At 39.9% G+C, this 11,990-nt stretch overlaps 1 protein-coding gene across 9 annotated transcripts in view; it reads left to right on the top strand.

Annotated features, from left to right (window-relative positions):
* LOC129778108 (ubiquitin carboxyl-terminal hydrolase 32) overlaps positions 1 to 5,186 on the top strand; it is a 40,415-nt gene extending 35,229 nt beyond the window's left edge. For 8 of the 9 annotated variants that reach the window (XM_055784786.1, XM_055784784.1, XM_055784790.1 and 5 more), the window contains exons 11-13: positions 2,848 to 3,480; positions 3,548 to 3,875; positions 4,216 to 5,186. In XM_055784786.1, the coding sequence (XP_055640761.1) occupies positions 2,848 to 3,480; positions 3,548 to 3,820 (906 nt within the window). In that variant the 3' untranslated portion in view covers positions 3,821 to 3,875; positions 4,216 to 5,186. The remainder of the gene's footprint in view (positions 1 to 2,847; positions 3,481 to 3,547; positions 3,876 to 4,215) is intronic. The other variant, XM_055784788.1, reaches the window with a different exon arrangement.
* The last annotated feature ends 6,804 nt before the right edge of the window (positions 5,187 to 11,990 follow it).

The raw sequence follows: 11,990 nt of genomic DNA on the forward strand, positions 1-11,990 counted from the left end.
TGACGCTAGTTAATGCATATGTTGAGACGGCAAAAGTTCCACAGGGAACGTTAACGCCATACAAGAAGAAGAAGATCACCTCGCATGATGAGTCAGATAACAAATCGTCATAATTATTCAAATACTGAGATTTATAGGAGTGCTCATGTCCCCCAATGTATAATTTCGATCGTTGCGAATCTGAATTACGATAGATGGAAAGAATGATATGCGAGATGAGTCACTATCATACACGTTATTACAAATCGCAGCGAAGCATAGCAGATTATTTCCTTGTTTTCGTGCTTTACTTAGGGATATCCTTCGCATTCGCGATATAATCACATCACTTACCTCAGTGAATCCTGATTCTACCTTCTTCCCACTAACACCTATCCCATCCATGGTAATCGCTAGGGAACCACGCTATAGAGGCGACCCTTCTGGCCTTCGGGCGGTGAATATCATACTAACATTCCTTCCCTTCCCCTGGTGACTGTAAGGACGTGGCCGGCGTCGTTATTGGCCTTTAAAGCTCGAATCACTGAAAATTGCACAACGAGAATGATTTGCTAGTCCCAAGCGTCATTCTGTGCGTTCCTTGTACAATTTCGCTGATTCAGGTCAATCACGGAGAGCGACTATGAATTTTACAGTCTACCCAAGCTCAAGCTCAAGCTCAATATACAGGGTGGCGCATAAATCACGCAACCGATTTGCACAAAAAAAAATTCGTATAAAAAATGTCTCACGATACAAAATCTTTATTCTCGAATAAAAATGAAACAAAGTCGACAATTGAACCGCTTAGGAACCAACACGCTCGATAGTTGCAGCGCGATCGTTATTTTTTTCCTTCAGAGAGCGTTGCGTGACTTACGCGCCATCCTGTATTTCATTAAGGTGAAGGTGGAAGCTAGTCATTGTAGTAGTATAGGTAAACCCACGTGTAAAAATGGGGTAATAGTGTTTTGTGAGAGAAGAGCAATTAGATTAATTCACTTATCAGACTGTGTGGCGCTTCATTGACACGAGTCTTTGAATACATTTGAAAAAAATAACAATTCAATACTAAAGTAAAATGTATGAACGATATGTTCCGATGAACAATTGCAAATATAAATATATACATATAGAAGGTGCATTTGCATATGAAATAAAATTCTGATTATACGCGAGCGTAACATGAGCAAATTTATAACACATGCGAATTGGGGCTCTTTTGGTATTAACAAGTTTTTCCGCACAGTAACTCGATGTTGATAATTCCTTAATATTTTCCTTCGTTGATCGTATTGTTGTGAACATATTCACGTTGGAGAGCCTTAACCCTTCGCTTCGTTGGCCGAGGCATTTTGATTGAATGTAATACTTTTCCGTTTACTATTTTTGAAAGCATAGGCAGCCGTGGCAGTGTTCCGAGCTCTGCAATACAATTTTCTTACCCAATGCTAAAACTTGCTAAAACTTACATTATAGACCCATTAAACGTAAAAATAATAATTGTATTGATATCAACACAATTTTATTCTATTGATTTTCATGACATGAAACGATATGACTCAGGAATAACATTTTATTGAGTGGTTTTTATATCTGTTTCGATGATGCTGTCTGGCATCAGTGTCGAAAAAATAACGATGCTTTCACCAATACAAACAAAACCGTTGCCGAAGATTGAAAAATGAAAATTTAACATTCAGAGCACTTGCTCGAGTTTTCCGACGTTTTCCACTATACAGTGCGACAGCAGATGAAAATTTAATATCTTGTGAGTAATCGATTAGAGTTTGGTTGATATTATTTGATGGGAAATGTGCGAAAACGATCATTTTTTTTCACACTGTTTCGCAAAATTATTGATTTTCGGGCGAGGGGTGAGGGAGGGAGGTGAATGAAATGAGCGTCATTGTGGCAGCCATTTGTGGCTAGCTTCCACCTTCACCTTAACGTAACTGACATGACTCTTAAAAGTTAAATGTAAAGTGAAAAAAGTAACCAACTTCATAACCAACGACATAATATTTATGTCGTAATTTATGTCGTGATGTGAAGAAAATCAATATCAATTTAGTTCAATCGTTGTCTCGTTGGTGGAAAATACGCGCTTGCCGTTTCCAAGATGGACGGCAAAATTTATTACTGGTCATGAAATGGAACCAACGATACGTCAGACAACTTCAATGGAGCTGATGTACCGGCCTATTTGGTAGCGCATTATTTTTTTTATTCAATAGAGTATTCACAACGGTATTTTGAATTTATAATACAACCATATTGCTTCCTTAATTCACGGACTTGCAAATGCATTTGTTTTACATCGAATTGCAGAACTCAACATTAATGTGAACATTGAATGTTTTGCTCAGCTGATGTGAATACGGGACTGCCCATCGATGTCTGCGTTATGGATTTTTCTGTGAATAATTGTCTGCTATTGTCAGTATTTCTTCGCTGATATATTGGACTTCCGCATACGCTTGTGATCGCGACGTTGGTGCAATCTTTAGAAAAGTATACTACATCCGACTTGCAAGGTGATAAAAGTTTCAGATTCACGCATAAACCATGTTTGTGATAACAATATCGAACAGTCCATCCATATCCCAGAATCCGACCGGTTTGAAACACGACTTCACAATTTGATCGACATCATCTTTTGCATTCCTGAATCCGTTCGTCTCAAATTCAATCATTCAATCGTACCTTTTTTTTCCAGGACATTGCATAAAACTAGTAGCGAAGAAGCAATCTAGTATTCGGGGTAATAGTTTCTCAATAAAATGGTTCATGAACAATGCATGGTTCAGGAAATTATTTCATTATAGCCCTTGGGAATTCGTATTAACATTATTTTTAATTCAACAGATCGTTCATTTGAAGCGGTTTAACTATGTTAACAATAAGTGGGTCAAATCACAGAAGGTGGTCAATTTCCCGTACGAAAACTTCGATCCCACCTCGTACCTAGCTTCAGTTCCACAGGAAACAATCCTTCGATACAAAGAGCTGCTAGAAGGCGGCGGAGTTCATCGAGCCAGTGACGGTTATAACAATCACGATTGTCACGATGAAATTGTTGAGTTCGATCGGGAAATGTCTATGATCGATGAGGGAAGTGATGAGGTTTCGATTTCCTCGATTATAGGTACAATTGTGCAGGACAATCCTAATCCGATCGATGAGAGTAGACGGGACAGTTCAGCTGAACAAGAACGAATAAATGAGAGTAAAACGAGCGAGTTCAATAGTATTACGCCAGCTGTTGTTGGGACACATCCAGTGATTTGTGTAAGACAAGACGGATCTGCACATGAAGAAAGTCCTGTGAAATCGAAAAGTCGTACAAGTGCAATATCGAAGGGCCAACGAAAACGCCTAGTTTCGTCGAGTTTAACGAAAACACCTGTGATCGATGGACATTTTACCGATTTTCATAATCACCACCTTAAACCCGAGCAAGATTCTTTTGATCTGAAGTACCAACTCTACGCTGCGGTGGTAAGACAAACATTCGCTAAATCTTTACAGAATTCTGAATTTTACTCTATTTTTTTAACTTTAATAGTGTCACTCAGGAATGCTCAATGGTGGTCATTACATCTCGTATGCGGCCAATCCGAATGGCTCGTGGTATTGCTATAATGACAGTTCCTGTCGGGAAATTCCAACGCGACCAAAGATCGATCCCAGTACGGCGTACCTGTTGTTCTACGAGAGGCGTGATCTTAACTATGATCCATATCTGCCAAACGTGGAAGGAAAGCAAATTCCGACTGAACACTTGGCTGAATTCGAAGACAGCGAAAACGAACTCAAAAAGATGTGTACACTTATGTAGAAAATGGCCCCTGCACTGGCTAACGCTATGCGAGATTTGCGTAATGTTCCGATAGGTATGATTCATTTTTTCTCGAAACCTTGTTCACCAATTCGTGATCATATTGTGCAGTTTTTTTTGTCTGTTATTGTATTTTCATATTTGCATCAAATGAGAAACTGTTTACTGTTTGAAGTTTATCAACCGGTTACATTCTGGTTTTTTTTTGAAACATTTAAATGTTCCGCCGCTACGGCGTCTGGAAAATATGAATTGGTGATTATTTGTTTTCGTTTATTTAAATTGAATTGATTTTGAAGTATGTACATATGTGTAGAATGCTTCCCTTAGTGCTCTGGGAAAGCTAATATTTCCGAGAACGTACATTTATATTTCTCTATGTGTGTGTATTGCAGGGAAGCTGTTGACACTACCGTTGACTTTTGTTAACATCGAACTCAAGTTGGACTGAGTACGACGGAAGGATGTTTCTCGGCAATTAACTCGGGGCTACACATCCTTCATTTCGGCGCTTCTACTTTTTATGTATTATATAGTCGGATAAGGATAATAAGCTTTGGAAAATATTTTTCCCTATAAAATTAATGCTATTTGCCTGCATCAAATACCAGTCAATATTTTACACCACTTGTGAGAAATGAAGCACGGATCGATTCATGAGAACCAACAAGTAAAATGGAAATGTAAGCTGGCTCAAACTATTACCAACAAATTCGCTAATGTATCATTTTTGTTAAACTTTTTAGTAAATTCAGCTTTATTAAGATAGGCGCTTGTGTGTAGGTAAATCAATTAACAAATATATAGTTAGTCCGATCAATAGTCTTTCGAACCGGACAGAATGCATTCCAGCACGGAAGAACAGTAACATTCGTCTGTTGAAAGTAAAAATTACGAAAGTAATGCGAAATTTAGATAATGATATTTGGTGTGATGCATTTAAAAAAAAATTCCGCTGGCGTAGTCATGATTGATTGTCTAATTTGATATTAATTTTTTTTTTAACAATATTATATGTGCGATAAGGCAATTGTTATTCCCGTGCAACATTGTTACTTTAAAAAAAAAAAAACTTTATGTGGTATATACATACAGTAACACGAACTGTGAATAATTTTACGAATCACGAATCGGGAGGAAAAGAAGCGGTATATTTCACATGGAGATGTAATTTAAACCGAATTGTTATTCAATGTTTATTTCTTTTTGTTATGTCGTTACTATACAGATCAGGTGATGATACAAATCAAAATTATTTTTGTTACTGTCAATTCTATTTTTGTTATCTCTCAAACGTGACTTGATTGCAGCAATATCTAATATTGACTACTACTACATCAAAGTAAAGCTGAACGAATCAGAAAAATGTTGTTAAGATGATTACGAAAGAAAGTCCTGATTGGGAATCATTTTGTTATAAAGACTACTGTAGCGCACTGCCATTGTCTTGTCACCATGGGAAAAATACCATTATCTGAGAAAATACGCTTTAAGTTTCTACACGCGCTTAGTAAATATTTGATTTTATTTATTTAATTTGTATTATGTAACTTGAGACTTCGGTCTCATTTAAATGCTACAATGATTTGTATACAGAACAGTGCGTCACTAATATAACTTTTATGATTTCAATTTGACTAATTCTACTAATTTAACGGTTAAAGTGCTCTAAACATTTCTTCTTAAATGCAAATTTCGAATTCATTAGAGTAAGATTATTGGGTAATGAGTTCCAATGTGAAACACCTCTCACGAAGAATGAATTGCCGTATTTGGAAGTGGAGTGTCGAAGGATAACATATTTCCTTGCGCGCGCGGTTCTCAAAATATTTAATTTTTCGTGTAAATAGCCAGGATGGCTTGTTCTCGCAAGATCAAATAAGAATAAGCAACATCTCATAGGCGCAAACTTTATAAATGGGCAATTAAGCAGACGATACTGTAAATGAGAAACCCTGGAAAATCTATTCAAGTTGAATACATATCGTACACATGCATTCAATGCTATTTGTAATCTCGATTGAGCGTACATTGATGATTCGGAAAGCAGGAAATCACAAGCGATGAAATGAGGTAATACAAGACTTTTGAAAAGCTTGAGTTTCATATCCGCACTGAGGAAAGATGTAGTAGCATACAATGTACGAAGACCAGCATACACTTTCCCACATTGTTTCTGAATATTTTCTGTGGATTCTAATATAAATTTCTGATTCTTCCATTGGCACCAGAATATCATTATTCGTCTTTTTCGACGTGATTTCATAAATATCACACATAATAGTCATAATCAGCGGAAGCTCCCATAAAATGTATGTTTTGAATTCATAAAAAACTTACTGAAAATATCACTTTCACATGGAAGTGGTAGACAAGTAAATATAAACACAAATATTGACGCCACGATGTGGAAAGTAGTTATGGCAGCGCATGCTATGTTGCTCATAAACCTTGTAAACATAAGTCTGGTAAACAGTCGATATTTTTGGTGACCATCACATACTGCCCTTGCGCGAAAGTTATGGCTCAATATGTACTGTGAACGTGATCACGAATGTATCGCCTCGGCTTTTTTATGTTTCCACTTGGGACACGTAGCCACTATTCTTATTAAGACTTGGAAATAATAAGAACTACGTGTGCTAACTTTGGGATCACAGAATATTCTGCCTCACGTTTATTCTTTTTAATTTCAAAAGTCTATTTCATCGATCGTCCGTATAACGAAAAGATTTACCCATTTTACCGAACATTATTATTTTTAAGGTACACTACAGGCCTCAACAGTCACATTACGATAGGTTTTGGGCTTATTCATCGCTGTTTTTTGTAGCCTTGAAGATTCGAATAGTTACGTCAAATTCCAGAACTGAAAGTTTGAGATTCGGTATCCCACGGTTTTTCAAGCCTACCCGGAATCAAGAGATTGTACGGACGGGAGAATTTGACGACATGAACTTCCTTGCCTCACCTCGAACTTGAAGACCCCTGGGAGGTCGTCAAGCCCGAGAGGAACGTGTTGGAACTTTCAAAGCTGTTAACCCTATCAAGAATCGAAAAGCGAGAGCTGGAACCAACGAACTACGTTTATGTAGAGTAAGCGACGACTGCAAAGCAAGTCTGGGTCAATCTGGAGAAAGCGTTTGAAGACTCCGGATTCACTAGGCGAGTAGGACTTCCGCGGAAACTAGTGAAGACAGACCTGGGATGCTGTGCGTCGATGTCTGAATAAGTCAACGAAGTAATTCCGACGGCTCACCAACTCAACGGGATTGGATTCAAAATTTCAGATGAATGGATTGGTGTGTTGCTGTGGTGTGGTCTTCCTGACGAGTACAGACCAATGGTTATGGCTCTGGAAAACTCTGGAAACCCAGTAACAGGAGATGCGATCAAGACAAAGCTACTGCAGGAGCTGCAGGCACCAACGTCAGATGCGGCACTTCTGGCAAGAGGCAAGAGTGGAGGATTCAACAAGCAACAGAATGGCAGAAGTAGACCGGTGGTTTTCCAGTCTGCTGCAGCAAGCAAGTACCGTCACACTTCAGTCTTTTCGTCGCCTGATACCGCCTTGAATTTCAGTTCCATCACCGAGATCTCGACATCTGCGCCTACTACTTCGCATTCCAACGTTCTCTCGTTCAACCACCACCAGGAAATCGTCGTATATTAACAGCAATGTCGACGATTTTCGACTAGCTGTATCGGATCAATGCTACGTTATCGTTGTGCTTACGGAGACTTGGTTAGACCCACGTACCACGTACCCGTTTTTCGTTGTGATAGGGACGCTGATAATAGTCGTAAGGGCTAGTGGTGGAGGTGTTTTAGTGGCCGTGAACTCCAGACTCGAGACGAGGGCTGTAGTAAACCTAAAAGCGATCACACTTGGTGACCGTACTCTATACCTATGTGCGTTGTACATTCCTCCCGATCGAATACGAGAACGCGAACTTTTCAAGATCCACTGCGTATCTGTTTTCTGTGTTTTGGAAACCGCTAAGACAACAGACGAAGTCATCTTTCTGGGCGATTTTAATCTCTCGAGAATCTCGTGGAAGAAATCTCGCAACGGTTTTCTTTATCCGGACTTGGGTCATTCGGCTATCCACCCCAACGCTTCTTTCCTGCTTGATAACTACATCTTAGCCACGCTCTCGCAAATTAATTTCGTCGCCAATCAGAATGACCGTAGTCTGGATCTATGTTTTGTGAGTGCGCAGGACATAGCCCCATTCTTATGCGAGGCGCCTGCTCCTCTTGTGAAACATACCCCTCATCATCCACCTCTGCTGGTTACCGTTGGTATAAATGTGTTTCAGGATTTCGATATCTTACCTGCAGCCGTTTTTAATGACTTTCGTAATGCCGATCATCACGGTATCGACCAGTTGCTCTCTAGCTTCATCTGGGGCTACATATTAGACACCGTTAAGTTTTAACATTCTCCAATGTCCTAGCTTATGTTATTTACCGATATGTGCCGAAGAAGAAGTGTCACAATGTGTCCCGCAAACCTTGGCAAACCCGCTCAAATCACGTCCCAAACAGTTTTGGAAATTTGTCAACGAGCAGGGCCATGAAGCTGGTCTGCCATCATCTATGACGTTCAACGGAAGCGTGGCCTCAACTCAACAGGATATCTGCAACCTTTCCTCAGAAAAAATTGTCAGCGTTTTCACCGATGATCGATTGAGCGATGACCATATCAGGCGTGCCGCTAGTTACCTTCCTCTTTCCAACCAAACCCTGAGTAGAATTGACATCAGTGCATTCCAACTTTCCGTGGCCACTGGTGTCTTTCCGACCTGTTGGAAGCTCTCGCATATGTTCCCGGTCCATAAAAAGGGCAACAGACGGGATGTTAAAAATTATCGTGGCATCACTTTGCTTTGCACTTTGGCGAAACTGTTCGAGTTCGTTATCATCGAACCGCTAGTCGCTCTCAGCAAGCCGTACATTAGTACTGACCAACACGGATTCACGACGGGCCGCTCTACTACCACAAATTTACTGTGCCTCACCTCTAACATTACCGACAGTATGTTAAAGCACTCTCAAACGGACGCAATCTATACTGATTTGACTGCAGCCTTCGATACACTGAACCACCGTATAAACTGGACAAGCTTGGGATTAACGGCAATCTTCTGCAATTGTTTCTGTCATACCTCACCGGTCGCTGACTAGCCGTCGTAATTGGCGATTGTCAATCCTCCTTTTTGCCATGGACAGACCCCTTCCGATTGCCGAGTTATAGGAGTCGCTGCCAGCTGATCAACTTGGAATCTTTGTCGGTCCGTAGAGACACCGTCAGAGCTTTGCTGATAGCTGATGCTTTGCAAGGACGCATCGACTGTCCCGTTCTGTTGGAGAACATAAACATCAACGTTCGACCTCGAGCTCTCCGAAATAATGCGATGCTACGATTACCCGTGCAACGTACGAACTACAGTATGTTCAGCGGATTCAGTGGTTTGCAAAGACTATTCAACAGAGTGGCTTTTCTGTTCGATTTTCAGCTATCCCGAACGCTTCTTCGCCGTAGATTTAGTTCTTTTTTCTCTGAACCAGCTTTATTTGCCTTAGGCGTCGTGCACAAATTACGTAACGCTATAAATCCGGATTTTGGACCCCCTCCCCACCCCTACGTTTCGCAATTTCCTATCTCTAATACACAGAAAGTAACGCAACTACGACCACAGTGGGGGCAAAGGTGCGCGCCGTACGGGGCAAAGGTGCGCACTTATTGAATTGAACTTCTGAGATAACTTATACCAAAAATAAATGCTTTATCATCAGAAGCGGGAGAAGCATCATTACTAGATAGTGTAGGCACCGTCCAGTAGGCAGGAGGGGGATGTTCTGTGTTTTTTATGGGTGGAGAAGGATGGGTGTTATAGTCGAACAAACCACGTGGAAATATTTGGGAGGAAGGAGACTGACAATATAAGATATCCGAAAATGTCCAAAATTTGAAACAAAATTCGTTTTCATTAGGAAACTAACTGACCCAGCGAACTTCGTCCCACCCACAATTGATATATTGATATAAATCATTTCGAACACTCAAGTTCCCACAGAAATTATTTTTATGTACGTAAGTATAGATTACGCGGTATATAATTTCTTTTTTGACATATGAACCTGATGCAGACTAAGATGCATCAATCCTGAAACTGACTGTTTTAATCCGTGGCTCCGTTCTTGAGTTAAATCGTGAAAAACGGACACCAAATCATTTTGATTTATATAGATCAAGTTTATAAATACATAGTTACCTTCACTTGATTTATTTGAAACTCATTGTTGAAAAAAAAAACAATATTGATTTGAAGTTCATTGTGAAAACATAAACATAAATGAAACATAACCGTTATTGAATTGAATAAATACATTTTTCATTTGAAATTCATTTTGAATTATTTTTAAGCAATTGTTGTGTTGTGGGGTTCGAAGAGACAGACGGTGGTTCCACATGAAGCTGGAAGCCCAATCTCTTCCTGCTAGTTTTGCAACTTTGTTGAATTCGTGCTGGAGGTTGTTGGCTTCCGAAAAATCGAACGCCATGCGCCGTAAATCTTTGTGAGTCATACCATAGCAAACTTTGTCCAGTGGCCTGCAGATCCTCAGACTGCTCACTCGTAAATACCTATCTGAACCGCACTAGGTGCTCGCTGACACATTCCAGCAGAAGTAGAAATGTCAATAAAAGAAGATTCATATCATAAATCACTTCAGTGCCGTGAAGCTTCTGTTCCTCCATGGAACAGAAAAATCTGGACAAAACTTCACCGAACGTTTCTGCAGGTTTTCTATACATTTACGAGTCCATTATCTCCATTATCCCCGGAAAGTAGTAAAAACTGAACGATACAGGTACGCTCCATTGGTTTAATAGTATTTTCACATCTTTTCATTGAAAATTCGATCGGTTATCACCAAAATAAACATGGCTGGAACAAGGACACCCATATTTCTACTTGTTTTTTATTCCACCCAACATTTGCTATAGGTCGAAAATAGCAGACGCTGTGGAAATGGCGAGAACCGTATTTGCTTTTCGAAAGGCGGCCAAAGTGCACGGAATTCCGTATTTGACACTGCACGAGAAGGTCTTGGGAAAGTATTCCAGACCACAGAAGCCACAGAAGGACGAATAGTTGAATGGCTGTTAGCCAAAGCAAAAGCTGGATTCCCCGTGAACAAAAGAGATTACTGTTAAGCGTAGCACATTATGTGAGAAAATCAGCTCGTTCCAATTCATTTAAAAACGGGATACCGGCTCGTAAATGGATCAATGGGCTCATTAAACGGCATTCAGGAATATTAGAAACGGGTACCAAGTGTACTGTCAAAGCATCGTGCAGCTGTTTCCAAGCAACAAATCAGCAGCTGGTTTCACGAAATCCATGAGTTTTTCGAAGAAGAAGCGCTGTTCAAATATTCGGAACAGATGTTCAATTTGGATGAATCAGCAGTACATGCAATACCTACCAAAAAACTGGTTTTAGTTGGTTCCGGCAAAAAACGTTCAGGCAAAGGTAGTTAGCATCAATCGAGAATTTTTGCTGCACTGTGTTGTGGAAACGCAGCCGTGCAGTTAGGGGTAACGTTGATGCTATACCCGTACAAATCCAGGATGCCAAAAGAGATCTGGCAGAGAATGGCCGAAAACTGGGCCGCAGTAAGAACGGGATCGGGTTGGATGTCCCGGTTTGTTCCTGTTTCTCAAGGATGTTTTCTACCCTTGGCTTGTTCAGCAGAAAATAGCGTTCCCTATTACTCTTTTTCAATATTGACATGAGTCACATGTCACTTATGAAATTATGCTGCTATGCACGAAAAAATGATAATTCTGGTTTATCCTCTACAAAATTTCACTCAAATCATTTAGCTACTGGACGTCAGCTTTTTCAGACCACTCAGAAGCTGGATAGAATGACGAACCTACAATCGACATTGATCAACGGTTTCCGGCGATGTGGATTGCTTCCGTTAGATACTTATGCTGTTAATTGCTCAGGTCTGATTGTAAAATCCAGTAAAGCATCTTCATCACATGTTATGTTGCCAATAAACGACATATTACTATTGTAATTCATTCGATTATTGATTCCGACTCATTTAACTTGTTTACAACATAAAACATGATCAAATCTACTATTTA

The sequence above is a fragment of the Toxorhynchites rutilus genome, chromosome 3 (genome assembly GCF_029784135.1).
Source record: "Toxorhynchites rutilus septentrionalis strain SRP chromosome 3, ASM2978413v1, whole genome shotgun sequence".
NCBI lineage: Eukaryota > Metazoa > Arthropoda > Insecta > Diptera > Culicidae > Toxorhynchites > Toxorhynchites rutilus.